The sequence below is a fragment of the Ipomoea nil genome, unplaced genomic scaffold (assembly GCF_001879475.1).
Source record: "Ipomoea nil cultivar Tokyo-kokei standard unplaced genomic scaffold, Asagao_1.1 scaffold2705, whole genome shotgun sequence".
Classification (NCBI taxonomy): Eukaryota; Viridiplantae; Streptophyta; class Magnoliopsida; order Solanales; family Convolvulaceae; genus Ipomoea; species Ipomoea nil.
In genome coordinates this window covers 884546-898252 of record NW_017619133.1, presented here as the reverse complement: position 1 = coordinate 898252, position 13707 = coordinate 884546, and the positions used below count along the sequence as shown (strand labels likewise).

Sequence of the window (13707 nt, the reverse complement as noted above, 5' to 3'; positions counted from 1 at the left end):
TACAAATACCCGTATTGATGCTTTTTGGCATGAAGTCATCATACTTGTTACAGATAAAAACGTATATAGTTTTTTATGATATAAAATACCTTGATCCACATAACTCCAGAAGAGTGATAAAATATTTGTTCAGAAGGTTTGCTCTAGTGACAAGTTAGCAAATGTATACCTACAAAATATCCATAAGATTGATATGTGTAGGTAAAGAAAAATCATTATATTTAAGCTATTTAGAACTTGAAGATTGTTATCTTCAGGGGGAGACGAGAAGTACATTCACTCGAGTCAATCCTGTAGATTGGTCAATCATGTAGATTGGGTCTTAAAAGGAATAATAGTTATACTTTTTGCAGCATATACATACCATGTACTCTTTTCCTCACTAGGTTTTCCCAATGAGTTTTCTAGTGTGGTTTTAACAAGGCATGAGTATGATATTGTAATGACAATGGGGAAAGTTGCAAAATAATTGGTTAATAAATGAACAAACTCCAAAATCCTGAAGATTATGCAGATTATGCCCTGAAGGCTTATGGTATATTCTTTTTCCCTTAACTAAGTTTTTCCCACAGGGTTTTCTTAAGTTAAGGTTTTTAATGAGGCAACCAATACAATATATGTTCTTTACAAATATCATGTACTCTTTTCTTCAACTAGGTTTTTCCCACGTGGTTTTCCTAGTGAAGTTTTTAACGAGGCATGAATATAATTGCCCATAAATCTTGTACTCTTTTCTTGTCTAGGTTTTTTCCCACAGGGTTTTCCTAGCAAGTTTTTAACGAGGCACGATTGGGGAGTGTTATAAATATATGTATTAAGTGGACATTATTAGTGTAACGGATGTAACGGTTTGTCATTATGCTTATCATGTATATTTGTATATTATATATACCATTTGTACATGGGGAAGAGGTTGAATAAGAATTCCTTTGTGCAATCTAGTGTTGTCTCTCTATTTTCCTGCTCATTGTCTCAATTCACCGAGATAAACGCTAAAGGTCAAATGGATTACAACAGGTTTTGAGAATTCATGTTTTTATGTTAGATAGGTGTCTTAGACTAATTCTCATTCGTACCATACTAGCCCAATTAGGGTGGTTTTTCTATACGAGAGGGGTTCAAACTCTAAATCTCTCTTAAGGGATAAGAGTGCACAACCACTCAGGCCAACCAAGTTGGGTATTAAAGAAAACTGAAATCAAAAGAAAATATTCATTAGGATCGGAAAAACAAAAACCCAAGATGGTTGAAAATGTTTTTCTAAATTTTTAGTCGGAAACTTTTTTTGGATTATTTGTTTTCCATATTTATCTGTTCTCTCATCTCTTTTCATACTAGTTTCCAAATTATTATTACCACCACTTATTAGAGGGAATTTCAATTTTGGTCATCTGACTATAAGGGTGTTGTTAATTTCAGTCCCTGACTTTCAAAAGTGTCATTTTAGTACTTTAACTATGCAATATTTGTCAATTTTAGTGACTCCGGTCAAATTGTCGGCCAAATTTCGCCGAAAAATTTTAATAGTTAAAATAATGAGGATATTTTGGTCGTTTCACACCTCTTTTCTTCTTCTCTAACGAGTCCATCTCTTTCTCTCCCGTTTCCGGCGTTCTTTCTCCCTCTAAACCCTATCTTTAATATCATCAAGCTTCCTTTCCCCATCATTTTACTTCATTGCATTCACCGGAAACGGGAGTGGAAGGGATGGACTCGTCTGGGAAGAAGAAAAGAGACGTGAAATGATCAAAATACTCTCATTATTTTAACAAATTAAAATTTTTCGGGGAGATTTGGCCGGCAATTTGGTCGGAGTGACAAAAATTGCATAGTTAAGGTACTAAATTGACACTTTAAAAGTCAAGGACTGAAATTAACAAGACCCATATAATCATATGACCAAAATTGAAATTTTCTCCCACTTATTATTATTATTATTATTATTATTATTATTATTATTATTATTATTATTACTATTATTATTATATAACAAATAATATGTTCATTTAAAAAAAATGAACCAAACAAAAGAATATAATTTTCAGCTAAACATTAAAAAAATTAAATTATTTCTCAAAAAATAGTCATTTTTTGTAAATTATTTTTCAAATTTTCAAACAAGAGGTTCATGATAGTCAGCTTCCTATTTTCAACCTGAAGCTTTGAAGCTTCTATCCACTGTTCCTCCCTGCATTCTTATTTCACAAATACAAATTCTCTAATAATTCTATGTAAATCCACCAATTAATTCAAACACATAGAACTAAATAATTAATAAGAATATTTTCAGTTTACAAAAAAAAAAAAAAAAAGAGGAAAAAGGTAAAATAAGACCCTAAATTTTATCCAAGAAGTCAATTAGGTTCTTAAAATTTTAAAAGTTGTAATTAAACTCACAAATATATTATTTTGGAGCAATGAAACTCACAAACCTATTGGTGACCTGTAATAGCATGTCACTAATGGCATGTTTGGTTCATGGAATAGGTCAGGAATGGAATAACATTCCTTGGAATAGACCTATTCCATCGTTTGGTTGGATCATTTTGCCATGGGAATAGCATGCCTAGGAATGAGCTATTACCTTCGCAAAGTGAATAGTCATTCCTAAGGGGTATGTTTGGTTCATGAAATAGGTCAGGAATGGAATAACATTCCTTGGAATAGACCTATTCTATCGTTTGGTTGGATCATTTTGCCATGGGAATAGCATGCCTAGGAATGAGCTATAACCTTCGCAAGGGGAATAGCCATTCCTAGGGGGGCCTTGGTATTAGCTATTCCCATGCCCTTGGGAATAACTTTTATATCACAAATACCAAAAATACCCTTTGCACATTATATAATATTTATATTTATTTAATAAATATAGTGTATTATATAAATCCTTCCCTATATATATATATATATATATATATATATATATATATATATATATATATATATACACACACACACACACATTTTGTAGCATTTGCAATTAGCATTTTGAGAAAAGAAAAGTATTTTCTCAAAATACCAACCTTGAGAGTTTATATATATATATATATATATATATATATATATATATATATATATATATATATATATATATATATATATAACATTCAATATATCATAATCATATTTATTATTATTATTATTATTATTATTATTATTATGTATAAGGGTATTTATGTCTTTAAAACCTATTCCATTTCTATTCCTTTAACCAACCAAACACTGGAATACAATTACTAAAGTCTATTCCTTCAACCAACCAAACAACAGAATACAATTCATATTCTATTCCTTACCTATTCCATTCCATGTGGAAGCATTCCTATTCCCTCCAAATTCATTTTGTGAACCAAACGTATTCCTATTCCCTCCAAATTCCTTACCTATTCCATTCCATGTGGAAGCATTCCTATTCCCTCCAAATTCATTTTGTGAACCAAACGTATTCCTATTCCCTCCAAATTCATTTTGTGAACCAAACGTGTTGTAAGGCTCCGGCCAATTCCAACGAACCTGCGGCAAATATCTGACCCAATTCATGTCAAATACCAGCGATCAATGATCGTCAATCGCCAGTCGCGTTTGGAGAAGATAACCAACTTGGTAAGATATTAAAATATCTTATTTCACATGTAATTATTCTTAATATGTGTTTACTCTCTGGATTAGTTAGACAAAACATATCCAATAAAATATTTGATGAACATTTGAATACTGTATTCTTACAACAACTCACTTTTTAACCAGAGATATTCTTTCACCTCTGATAATCATCAGCATATATTTACAATGATTTGGCTGAATCTCTCTTTCTGATTACGTTAATTTCTTACCATGCATAGCATTTCACTCAATGACTCTGACGCTATATAAACACTAACAATAACAATTTCCATTACAAATTACAATCCACTAAAACAATGGCCAACTTTTCCATCCTAACCCTAACACTATGGCTTCTGTTTCTCTCTGTGAAACCAACCACCAGTCAGCAACCCATAGAGAATCTGTGTGCCAAAGCCAGTGATACAAATTTCTGCCTTGAAGTTCTGGTCACAAGTCCTTCTCAGTCACTGGATACTCTACTGAAAACCGCGGTCATAGAAGCGGCCGAAAATGCCTTGGCGACTGGTGCGAAGATCAACGATCTTCTCACAGACCCAAATAATCATCCCGACTTGACAGTGGCTTATTTTCAGTGCTCGAATTACTATAGCGCGGCCGTGGCAGCGTTAGAGGCCGCGTCTGAGCTTCTCGACTCTCGTCCAGCCGCAGATGTTGTGAACGACGTCGCGTCAGCAGCCTCGACCGTGGAGAAAGGTGGCGATAGCTGCGAGGCTTCCTTCAGGAATGGTGCCACCCGCACTCTTTCCTCGGATAACCAAGCCCTCAAGCACCATGGCAATGTTATATCACTTGTTTGTGCTGCTATATAATATAACCTGCATCATCAAACTGAAAATCAATATCTAAATTCTATATTGAAAGCCATATTTTTTGGAGATGACTGTAGATAGATGTGTAGCATTACCCATTTTCTGCTCAATGCTCCTCCCTTGCGTTTTCTTTGCTAGCAATGACATATCTGGAAGAAAAATGCTAATAATGGCAGGAAATGGGGAAAGCTTATACAAATTCATTCATTATAAACGGAACGATTTAACTGTATATATATATATATAGGAAAAGGTTCAACAACCAGACATGAAAAACAAAAAAGTAACATCCAGAATCTGGATTTTTATCCTACCATTTCTAAACATTCTCCGGCCGTTGTTCTAATAGCAAACAACATGGAGATGAAACGAATAAGGGAGAAAGAAAAGAGATAAATTAAATTTTTTCTCTAACAATTAGAAACACTTCCTGTGGACAATTGAGGGACCGGATTCATCATACTCTGCCTTTGCAATCCACATCTGCCACATGACAACAATTGTAAGTAAAATCTAACTTGAGAAACGGGAAATGGATGGGAATTGAAATTTGCATGAACTGACTCACCTGCTGGAAAGTACTCAGAGATGCCAAAATGGAGCCTCCAATCCAGACACTGTACTTCCTTTCAGGTGGAGCAACAACCTTGATTTTCATACTGCTTGGGGCGAGGGCAGTGATTTCTTTGCTCATTCTATCAGCAATCCCGGTGAACATGGTGGTGCCACCGCTAAGGACAATATTTCCATAAAGATCCTTCCTGATGTCAACATCGCACTTCATGATGGAGTTGTAGGTGGTCTCGTGGATCCCCGCGGCTTCCATTCCGATCATGGAAGGCTGGAAAAGCACCTCCGGGCACCGGAAACGCTCATTGCCGATGGTGATCACCTGCCCGTCCGGCAGCTCGTAGCTCTTCTCCACGGAAGAGCTAGTTTTTGACGATTCCAGTTCCTGTTCAAAATCTAGAGCTATATATGACAGCTTCTCCTTCATGTCCCTCACAATTTCACGCTCCGCTGATGTGGTAAATGAGTACCCACGCTCGGTTAAGATTTTCATCAGATTGTCAGTGAGATCACGACCGGCTAAATCAATACGTAGGATGGCATGTGGCAGAGCATATCCTTCATAGATTGGGACAGTGTGACTCACACCATCTCCAGAGTCCAACACAATACCTGCATCAAACAAATTACAAGAACATAGCATCTAATACCAACACATGTTTCATTTCAACAACCAATTTTCAAACACGAGATAACACTACACAAACAAACAGAAAAGGTCAAAACGGGTTACCTGTGGTACGACCACTGGCATATAGAGATAGAACAGCTTGGATGGCAACATACATTGCAGGGGCGTTAAATGTCTCAAACATGATTTGGGTCATCTTCTCACGGTTAGCCTTTGGGTTAAGAGGCGCCTCAGTTAGCAGCACGGGGTGCTCCTCTGGTGCCACGCGAAGTTCATTATAAAAAGTATGATGCCAAATCTTCTCCATGTCATCCCAATTGTTCACAATGCCATGCTCAATCGGGTACTTGAGAGTTAGGATACCACGCTTGGATTGAGCTTCATCCCCAACATAAGCATCTTTCTGGCCCATTCCAACCATCACACCGGTGTGGCGTGGGCGACCGACAATACTTGGAAACACAGCCCTGGGAGCATCATCCCCAGCAAATCCAGCCTAACAATCGGAATCAAAAAGACAGTAAATGATGGATATATGGTAATCATGGTTGAAAAAATCGCTAGGCACGGGGAGCTCAGGGAGTGCCTAGCGCCTAGGCGGGGATTAATCGGCGCCTAGTCGCCCGTGTATCTTTTATTTTTAAAAGAATTTGTTTAATTTTTTAAGACTTGATAATTATAAACTATTTAATACTTTAATAGTTAATACTAAAATATTAAATATTAACCTAAAAAACATCTAGAGTTTGAACAATTTAGGGTTTTTCTCTCAAAACGATGTTATTTTCAGTGAAATAACTCATTTAAAAAAGAATAGAACAATAGTTAATTGGCCGACTAGGCGACCTAGTTGGTGCCTAGGAGGCCTAGGCAGTTAGTGCCTAGGTGGCCTAGACGGAACTTAGGCAGCCGAGTTGGCCGCCTAGCCGGCCAGGCGCCTAGATCACCGATTATGGTGATCCGCTAGGCGGCCGGCCGGGATTTTTGCAACATTGATGGTAATAAAGAGTATATCATACTATCATCTACATTGATTTGATTGATGCTTGAAAGATTCAAATAAAAGATCCTATTGATACCTTAACCATTCCAGTCCCATTATCACAAACAAGCGGCTGAATATCCTCACCTTCTGCCATCTTCAATCAAAAACTATAAAAATTTGAAAGCTCTAAAATCAGAACAAATCTACACAAAATTAACAATAAAATTTCCTTCTGCATTGAACATTCCACATTATGAGGTAAATCTTCAACTCATGGACATAATTATAGATGACAACCATATCCTCTCATTTTCAACAAGGAACCATAAATTTGACATAGCAATTTAAAAAACCAAATATTGCACAAATGAAAAAACCTCCCATTTCTTGAATTGGAAAGGTTATGAATATGCAACCTTGTCCTTTTCATCTTGTAATCTTAATGCAATCAAAAAGACAAAACAAAAAAAAATGGAAAAGCATTGAAATGAATATGCAAAGAGGACATTACATTAGATCTCATACCCAAAAACAGAGAATTGGAAAATTAAAATGAACAACCTTTCCACCTTAGAGGTATGTAGGATTTGAATCTGTAGAGGAGAGGAAAAGAGAGAGGAGAGTAATTGAGAAAACAAAGAATGGAGCGGATTTTGTAATCGAAACCCAATTACCCGTTAACCCGCACATGTCGGGCTAGACCATCTGGGTCGTTGAGTGGTCCGTGGGTCGCAATTGTTTTTTGTCCATTCATTGTATCCACAATTTTGCTTATATTGTACTCCCTTTTAGGCTATTTCAATGCTTCTACTCACAAAATAACAAGAATAAAAATAAAGAATATATTTATTTTTATATTTTTTTTTGGTTTAAAAAATAAGAAATAGAGATGATGGATATATTATGCTCTGTGTGAATCGATTCGAGGAGACGGACCCGCAAATTATGCTGTGCAACCGTGTGTATCATGTATGGTGCACACGGTTGCAAAAACGACGTCGTTTTGACTAAAAACGCGCGTTCCACTTAAAAAAAAAAAAAATCAGGTTTGATTCCCGGCAATAGCATTTTTTTGTGCATAATTTGAATTATATATCTACAAACTCATAACTATATATCCACAGTGAATGAATAACACAAAATCCAGAATGAATGAACTAAATATCCACAATGAATGAACTAAATATCCACAATGAATGAACTAAATATCCATGAATTCATAACTATATATCCACAATAATTCATAACTATATATCCACAATAATGCTGTTGAGGGGAATCGAAACTGATTTTTTTTTTTTTAAATAGGACGCGCGTTTTTAGTCAAAACGACATCGTTTTGCATGGTGCACACGGTTGCACAACATAACTATTGGAGACGGACCAGGGGCACCTTAGCACAAGGCACCACGGCCCAAGCTACCTCAACCCAGGGTGCTTGGGTCGTGATCACCTCGGCCTAAGGAGCTCAGCTAGGCCGAGCTCAGGCCACAAGGAGCTCGGCTAGGCTGAGCCGGTCCATGTTGAGCTAAGCTGGGGTCGAGCTTCCTCCCCATAATGAGCTCGGGCGCGCTTTGGACCCGGTTTTGGGCCAGGACGTGGTCAAACCGGTAGATCCAACCACCCCCGATTTAGGGGGTGCGGTTGGGGGGTTTATTTGATATAAAAACCCCACACCTTGTCTCATTAAGACACATTCACATTATCTTACATATTTTGTCATAATCAAGCATTGTAATAGTTTATTAGCGATATTTAATACAATATGTTGGAAAAAATAGCTTAAAATGGCATATTAAGTGGCTATTTTGTGATACAATTACCAGTGGGGTCCACTTCTGATTTGAGTCGGGTCAAAGTGGATTCGGGTTCTTCGTAGTAAGACGAAGAGATTGATATATTGTACGCTCAAAACGGATAATGGGTGAATGAGATATTGATTCTCAAAGTAGACCTATTTGAGTTGGGAAATGAAGGGAAAAAGTGTGTTTTGTCCCACATTGGTTTGGAAAGTGGATTTGCCCCCTTTATATACAAGAGCTCTTTTGAAGCTTGTAGAATTGTATAGCATAGAGGCTCTCTCGCGCGAGGGGGAGGGGGGGGGGTGTAAATCAAATTCCAACTAGACAACTGAGGTAGAGCAGTAGCATTTTACAGTACTAGAAACCGGGTTCGAATCGTAGCACGTTTTATCCTAGAAACCGGGTTCGAATCGTAGCACGTTTTATCCTGGGAAACCTAGGCTACAACGCTCCTAACACTTGTGGGAGGTAGCAAATAAGGTTTTAAGGAAAAAGAACTTTGTGTTCAAACTCGTGCTAACCCTTACCCAGTTTTCTCCACCTTTTTCTTCCCAGTTTTTCTATTTTTTCCCATAGAATAATAATCTTTCCGTAGGATTATTATTTTGGATTTTCCACCATATTACCCAACACAATATACGGTCTCCGCGACCTTATGACATTGTTTGTCTATCTATTCTTATGCCTTTACTATTTACGTTCTTTATCGAGTTTAGTAATTCGGGCCGCCCCGAATTAATTAAATCCATCAAGAAAAATAATAATTCATCGAAAAAATGAAAATTAAAAAAATTGGAGAGTTAAATTAAATGTTATTTATCTCGGAGTATTGTAAATATTTTATTGAGAAAATTTCAATTTTGATCCACTGACTATTGGGGCTGTGTTAATTGCAACACTTGACTTTCAAAAATATTTATTTAGTACCTTGACTATGCAATTCTTATCAATTTTGATCACGCCGGCCAAATTACCGGCCAAATGTGACCGGAAATTTTTAACTCATTAAATCAAAGGGGCAAAAGCGTCATTTCAGGTAATTCAAACCTCCTCTTCTCCCCCCGGCCTCCTTCTCGCTTTTCTCCGATCTCCTCCTCTTCGCTGCCGGCTTCCAACTCATTAAATCTGATGACTCTTCCTCGTCAAAGGCGTCCACGACGAGCTCGAGATCACAATTCAAGCTCATCATTTTCTATCTCCTTCCTTGCTTCTTCTTCCGACGTGAAAGTCGATTCCGTCTTATTCCACATGATTCTTCACTTACATGGCTCCATCGACAGAATTTTCGGCTATGGGGTTGAGGTGCTTGAGATATGGCTAAACATGGCACCACTGTAATATAATGTAATCCTTTCTAGTCCAGCAGCAGCAATGTAATCAATATAATAATATCCAGACAAACAAACAAACAGAGCAACTTGATCTAAATAACTTACTGTCCATTATTGCACTGCAAATTAAACCAAACTAAGATAAAAGTAAAACAATTATATATAATGAATGAATGAATCAATCAATCAATCTTGACAGATGAGAATAGGCGATGCCCGAACATGAAGGTGGTGAGGAAGCCGATGGCTCCCGTGGCGAGCATGACAACCAGCGCCATCAACAGCGAGTAGCCCAAGTAGAGAAGCGCTGAGACAGGTCCACTAAGGCTCTTGAGGTCGAAAACTCGGTAGTTTATGGAGTAGAGGAAGATATAGAGCGCCACCGAGCCCGACGCAAAGAAGGACTTCCACCACCACCTCGAGCAAGACACTCTCTATGAAATCGAGAATCACCCGGTTGGATCCCCACACTTGATCGTATTCAACAGCCAAACCCCAATATAGCCTGCCACAATCCCCAACAACCGGTAGAATGACAGCATCCCTGTGATCAGGCTGCCCCGTGAAGCCGGTGACATGAACCCAAGAGCTGCAAAGAAAATGGTGGCAACAGCCATTCCCAGAATCTGGCACCCATATCCCACCACCATGCACAGAAGCTCCACGCTCTCCGGAGCCCTGAACACATCCCCAACCACCAGTTTCCACCCAGATAGCTGCGCATTCATCTGAGCCTGAGCTTACATGCATTTTCGGAAGAAGAATCAAAGAAGGAGAAAGAAAGCGATGAGCTTGAATTGTGATCTCGAGATCGTTGTGGACGCCTTTGACAAGGCAAGAGTCATCGGATTTAATGAGTTGGAAGCCGGCAGCGAAGAGGAGAAGGAGATCGGAGAAAAGCCAGAAGGATGCCTGTGGGAGAAGAAGATGTTTGAATGACATGAAATGACGCTTTTGCCCCTTTGATTTAATGAGTTAAAAATTTCCGGTCACATTTAGCCGGTAATTTGGCCGGCGTGACCAAAATTGATAAGAATTGCATAGTCAAGGTACTAAATAAATATTTTTGAAAGTCAAGTGTTGTAATTAACACAACCCCAATAGTCAGTGGATCAAAATTGAAATTTTCTCTATTTTATTTATAATCTAGATTATTCTAAAGACTTTTACGAGTAGTAAAAATAAAATTTTAATAATAATAACATTTCTAATATTTTGAGCTATTAGTAAAAATATTTATATAAATTTTTCATTCTATTTTCTTCGAAGAGAAAGAAGAAAAACATTCAACTTTAATTTTATTCATAAGTGTCGCGCTATATATTCATTAGTTTCATCGTTGTTGCATAACGAAGATGACAACGACGATAATAATAATAATAAGAGAAAAGGGTCAAATAGACCCCTAAACATTACCCTAAAGGTCAATTAGCCCCCTAAACTTTATAAAAGGTCAATTAAACAATCAAACATGCTAAATTTGTTCAATGAAACCCAAAAACTGGTAAATAACCTGTTTTTACCGGTCATTTTAATTCCGGCGACGAAATTCGGCCACCGGTGACGGATTCCGACGGCCGGCGAATTAATTTTCCGGCCGTCCGGTCCTCTTCCACAGGAGAAGACGACCGGACGGCCGCCTTCTCCAGCCTTCTCCAATGGAGAAGGCGGCAGGCGGCCGTCTGCCGCCTTCTCCAGTGGGGAAGACGACCAGATATGGTATATATATATATATATATATATATGTATATATATATATATATATATATATATATACATATATATGTGTATATATATATATATATATATATATATATATATATATACATATATGTATATGTATATACATATATATATATATATATATACATACATATATATATGTATGTATATATATATATATGTATGTATATATATATGTATATACATATATGTATATATATATATATATATATATATATATATACATACATATATATATATACATATATATATATATATATATACATGTATATGTATATACATATATATATATATACCCCTCTCCACGTCCCTTACTCGTCTTTTGAAAGACGTCATCCTGGATATATATATATACATATATATATAATCGCATTCAAGTGCGAATGCTTCGCCCAGGAGCGAAATAGGAATGGATTCTGTCTGTGATGAGGACATTTTTCACGCATCCATCAAGTATAGGGTTTAGATATCGTTTCACTCGTGATGGCTCTTGTTATGTTAGGAATTGATGTAAAGTGGAGTTAAGCACAAGCTAGAACTACCCTTTTAGAAGCTAGATCTATCGATAAGGAGATGATTTGATATGATTAAGCTAATAACAAATAAGACAAGTAAAACAAAGGACCGGGACTTGGTTGATTCAAGCTAAGATGCCAAATATTATACTAAGGATTAGAGAATTAAATCAAGCCATAGGGTAAGTGAGATGCACAAAAGTGTCCAAATACCACTTTCGTAGCTATTTGGACTTGCAACCTCACATTGAACTCCACTCACGTGACAATTCAACCCATGGATGCCCAAACAAGAACACAAGGCAAAGATTCCCCTTAACACCCAAAATACTCTCGTATTGGGTATAAGTGTGTGAATGTGTGGCTAGTGTACAAGCTCTACTCTCGTAGCAACAAACACACTCCAAATCAAGCATATAATTGGGATCCAACAATTATACACAAATTTCTCAACAAACCCATTTCACACAATAACCCTAGATCACCTAAATAATCCCATTTATGCAATACAACTCAAATAGGCATCAATAGCAAGAAACCAAACCAAATCCTAGTCACAAAACACTTAGCTACTCATAATATAACAATAGATACACAATATTAAAAGAGAAATTGAAAGCATTGATGAAATGTAAAGAGAAGAGATGAATAAGAAAACTTCTCTATTGAAGCCTTGAAATCCAAGATTTGCAATGTTCTTGAGCTTGGAAATGGAAAGGAAACACAAATCTACACTAATCTAAGCTATTCTAAACTAACCTTAACTAGAGAAATGAAAGGGGAATGAAAGATGTAATTAAAGATGTGTTTTGGGGTGGAAAAATCCCCTTAAAAGGGTAAAAAACGCGCTGTCAAAAAGTGCATAGGGCTGGCCACGGGTGTGGCTACAGCCGTGGCCATACTCGTGGCCACCAGGCAGTGATTTTTCTGTGCACTGAGACTGTCTTTTAGGTACTTTTTCACACTTTAAACGTTTGAATTAGCCTTTGGTGCTTGAATCAAAGTTGTATCCCTTCAAGTTAGCTTTCCAATGATATAAAATTCACTTGGTTTGGACATTTCTATGCAGAGATATGATCAAAAAACTGAGCAGTGAACAATTTGTGCGGGAACTTCAACTTCTTGCTCTTTTGCTCCACTTTTACCTTTGTTTGTCCAAATGACCAAGACCAATAAACACACCATAATTTGGCTCTCTAAAAGGTGTTTCTCCATCTTCATAGCTTCTCATTGACTCCCATTGGCTCTACAAGCATCCAAAATGCCCCAAAAATCACTCAATTCATCTAAATCATCAAGAATTACACATAAACACACAAATGAATTAAATGATTATACTTTGGGCAAAAATATAACAAATAACAAGGAAAATAAGCTTAAATGCAATGTGAAATTATAAACTTTTAGACTCTTATCAACTCCCCCACACTTAAACCTTTGCTTGTCCTCAAGCAAAAACAAGGACTAAACCACCAATATAGCACTGAAGTTGATCATACTCCCACTTTGCACAACTTAACAAACCACAATCCAACTCGACACAACACAACTTGTTTCAAGAATCATCTTAGCATTCCACACAAGTTCTATTCTCAAACCAATAACCAAGCACCAAAATTATTATAGAACGTGAGGATCAAGTGCGCACAAATACTAAGTTGAGATTATGCAAAACTTGGCTTTGAATGAGATTC

At 37.0% G+C, this 13707-nt stretch overlaps 1 protein-coding gene across 4 annotated transcripts; it reads right to left on the bottom strand.

Annotated features, from left to right (window-relative positions):
* Positions 1 to 4646: 4646 nt before the first annotated feature.
* LOC109156412 (actin-like) lies at positions 4647 to 7420 on the bottom strand. 4 transcript variants are annotated; one of them, XM_019304266.1, is made up of 5 exons: positions 7305 to 7420; positions 6717 to 6789; positions 5740 to 6133; positions 5005 to 5618; positions 4647 to 4919 (listed from the first exon to the last, which is right to left on the bottom strand). In XM_019304266.1, exons 2-5 carry the CDS (start codon positions 6774 to 6776, stop codon positions 4854 to 4856), a joined length of 1134 nt encoding a protein of 377 aa, XP_019159811.1. In that variant the 5' UTR covers positions 6777 to 6789; positions 7305 to 7420; the 3' UTR covers positions 4647 to 4853. The 4 variants fall into 4 exon arrangements, with proteins under 4 accessions (XP_019159811.1, XP_019159807.1, XP_019159810.1 ...); XM_019304262.1 differs by lacking the exon at positions 7305 to 7420 and adding an exon at positions 7184 to 7279; XM_019304265.1 differs by lacking the exon at positions 7305 to 7420 and adding an exon at positions 7148 to 7253.
* Between the last annotated feature and the right edge of the window lie 6287 nt (positions 7421 to 13707).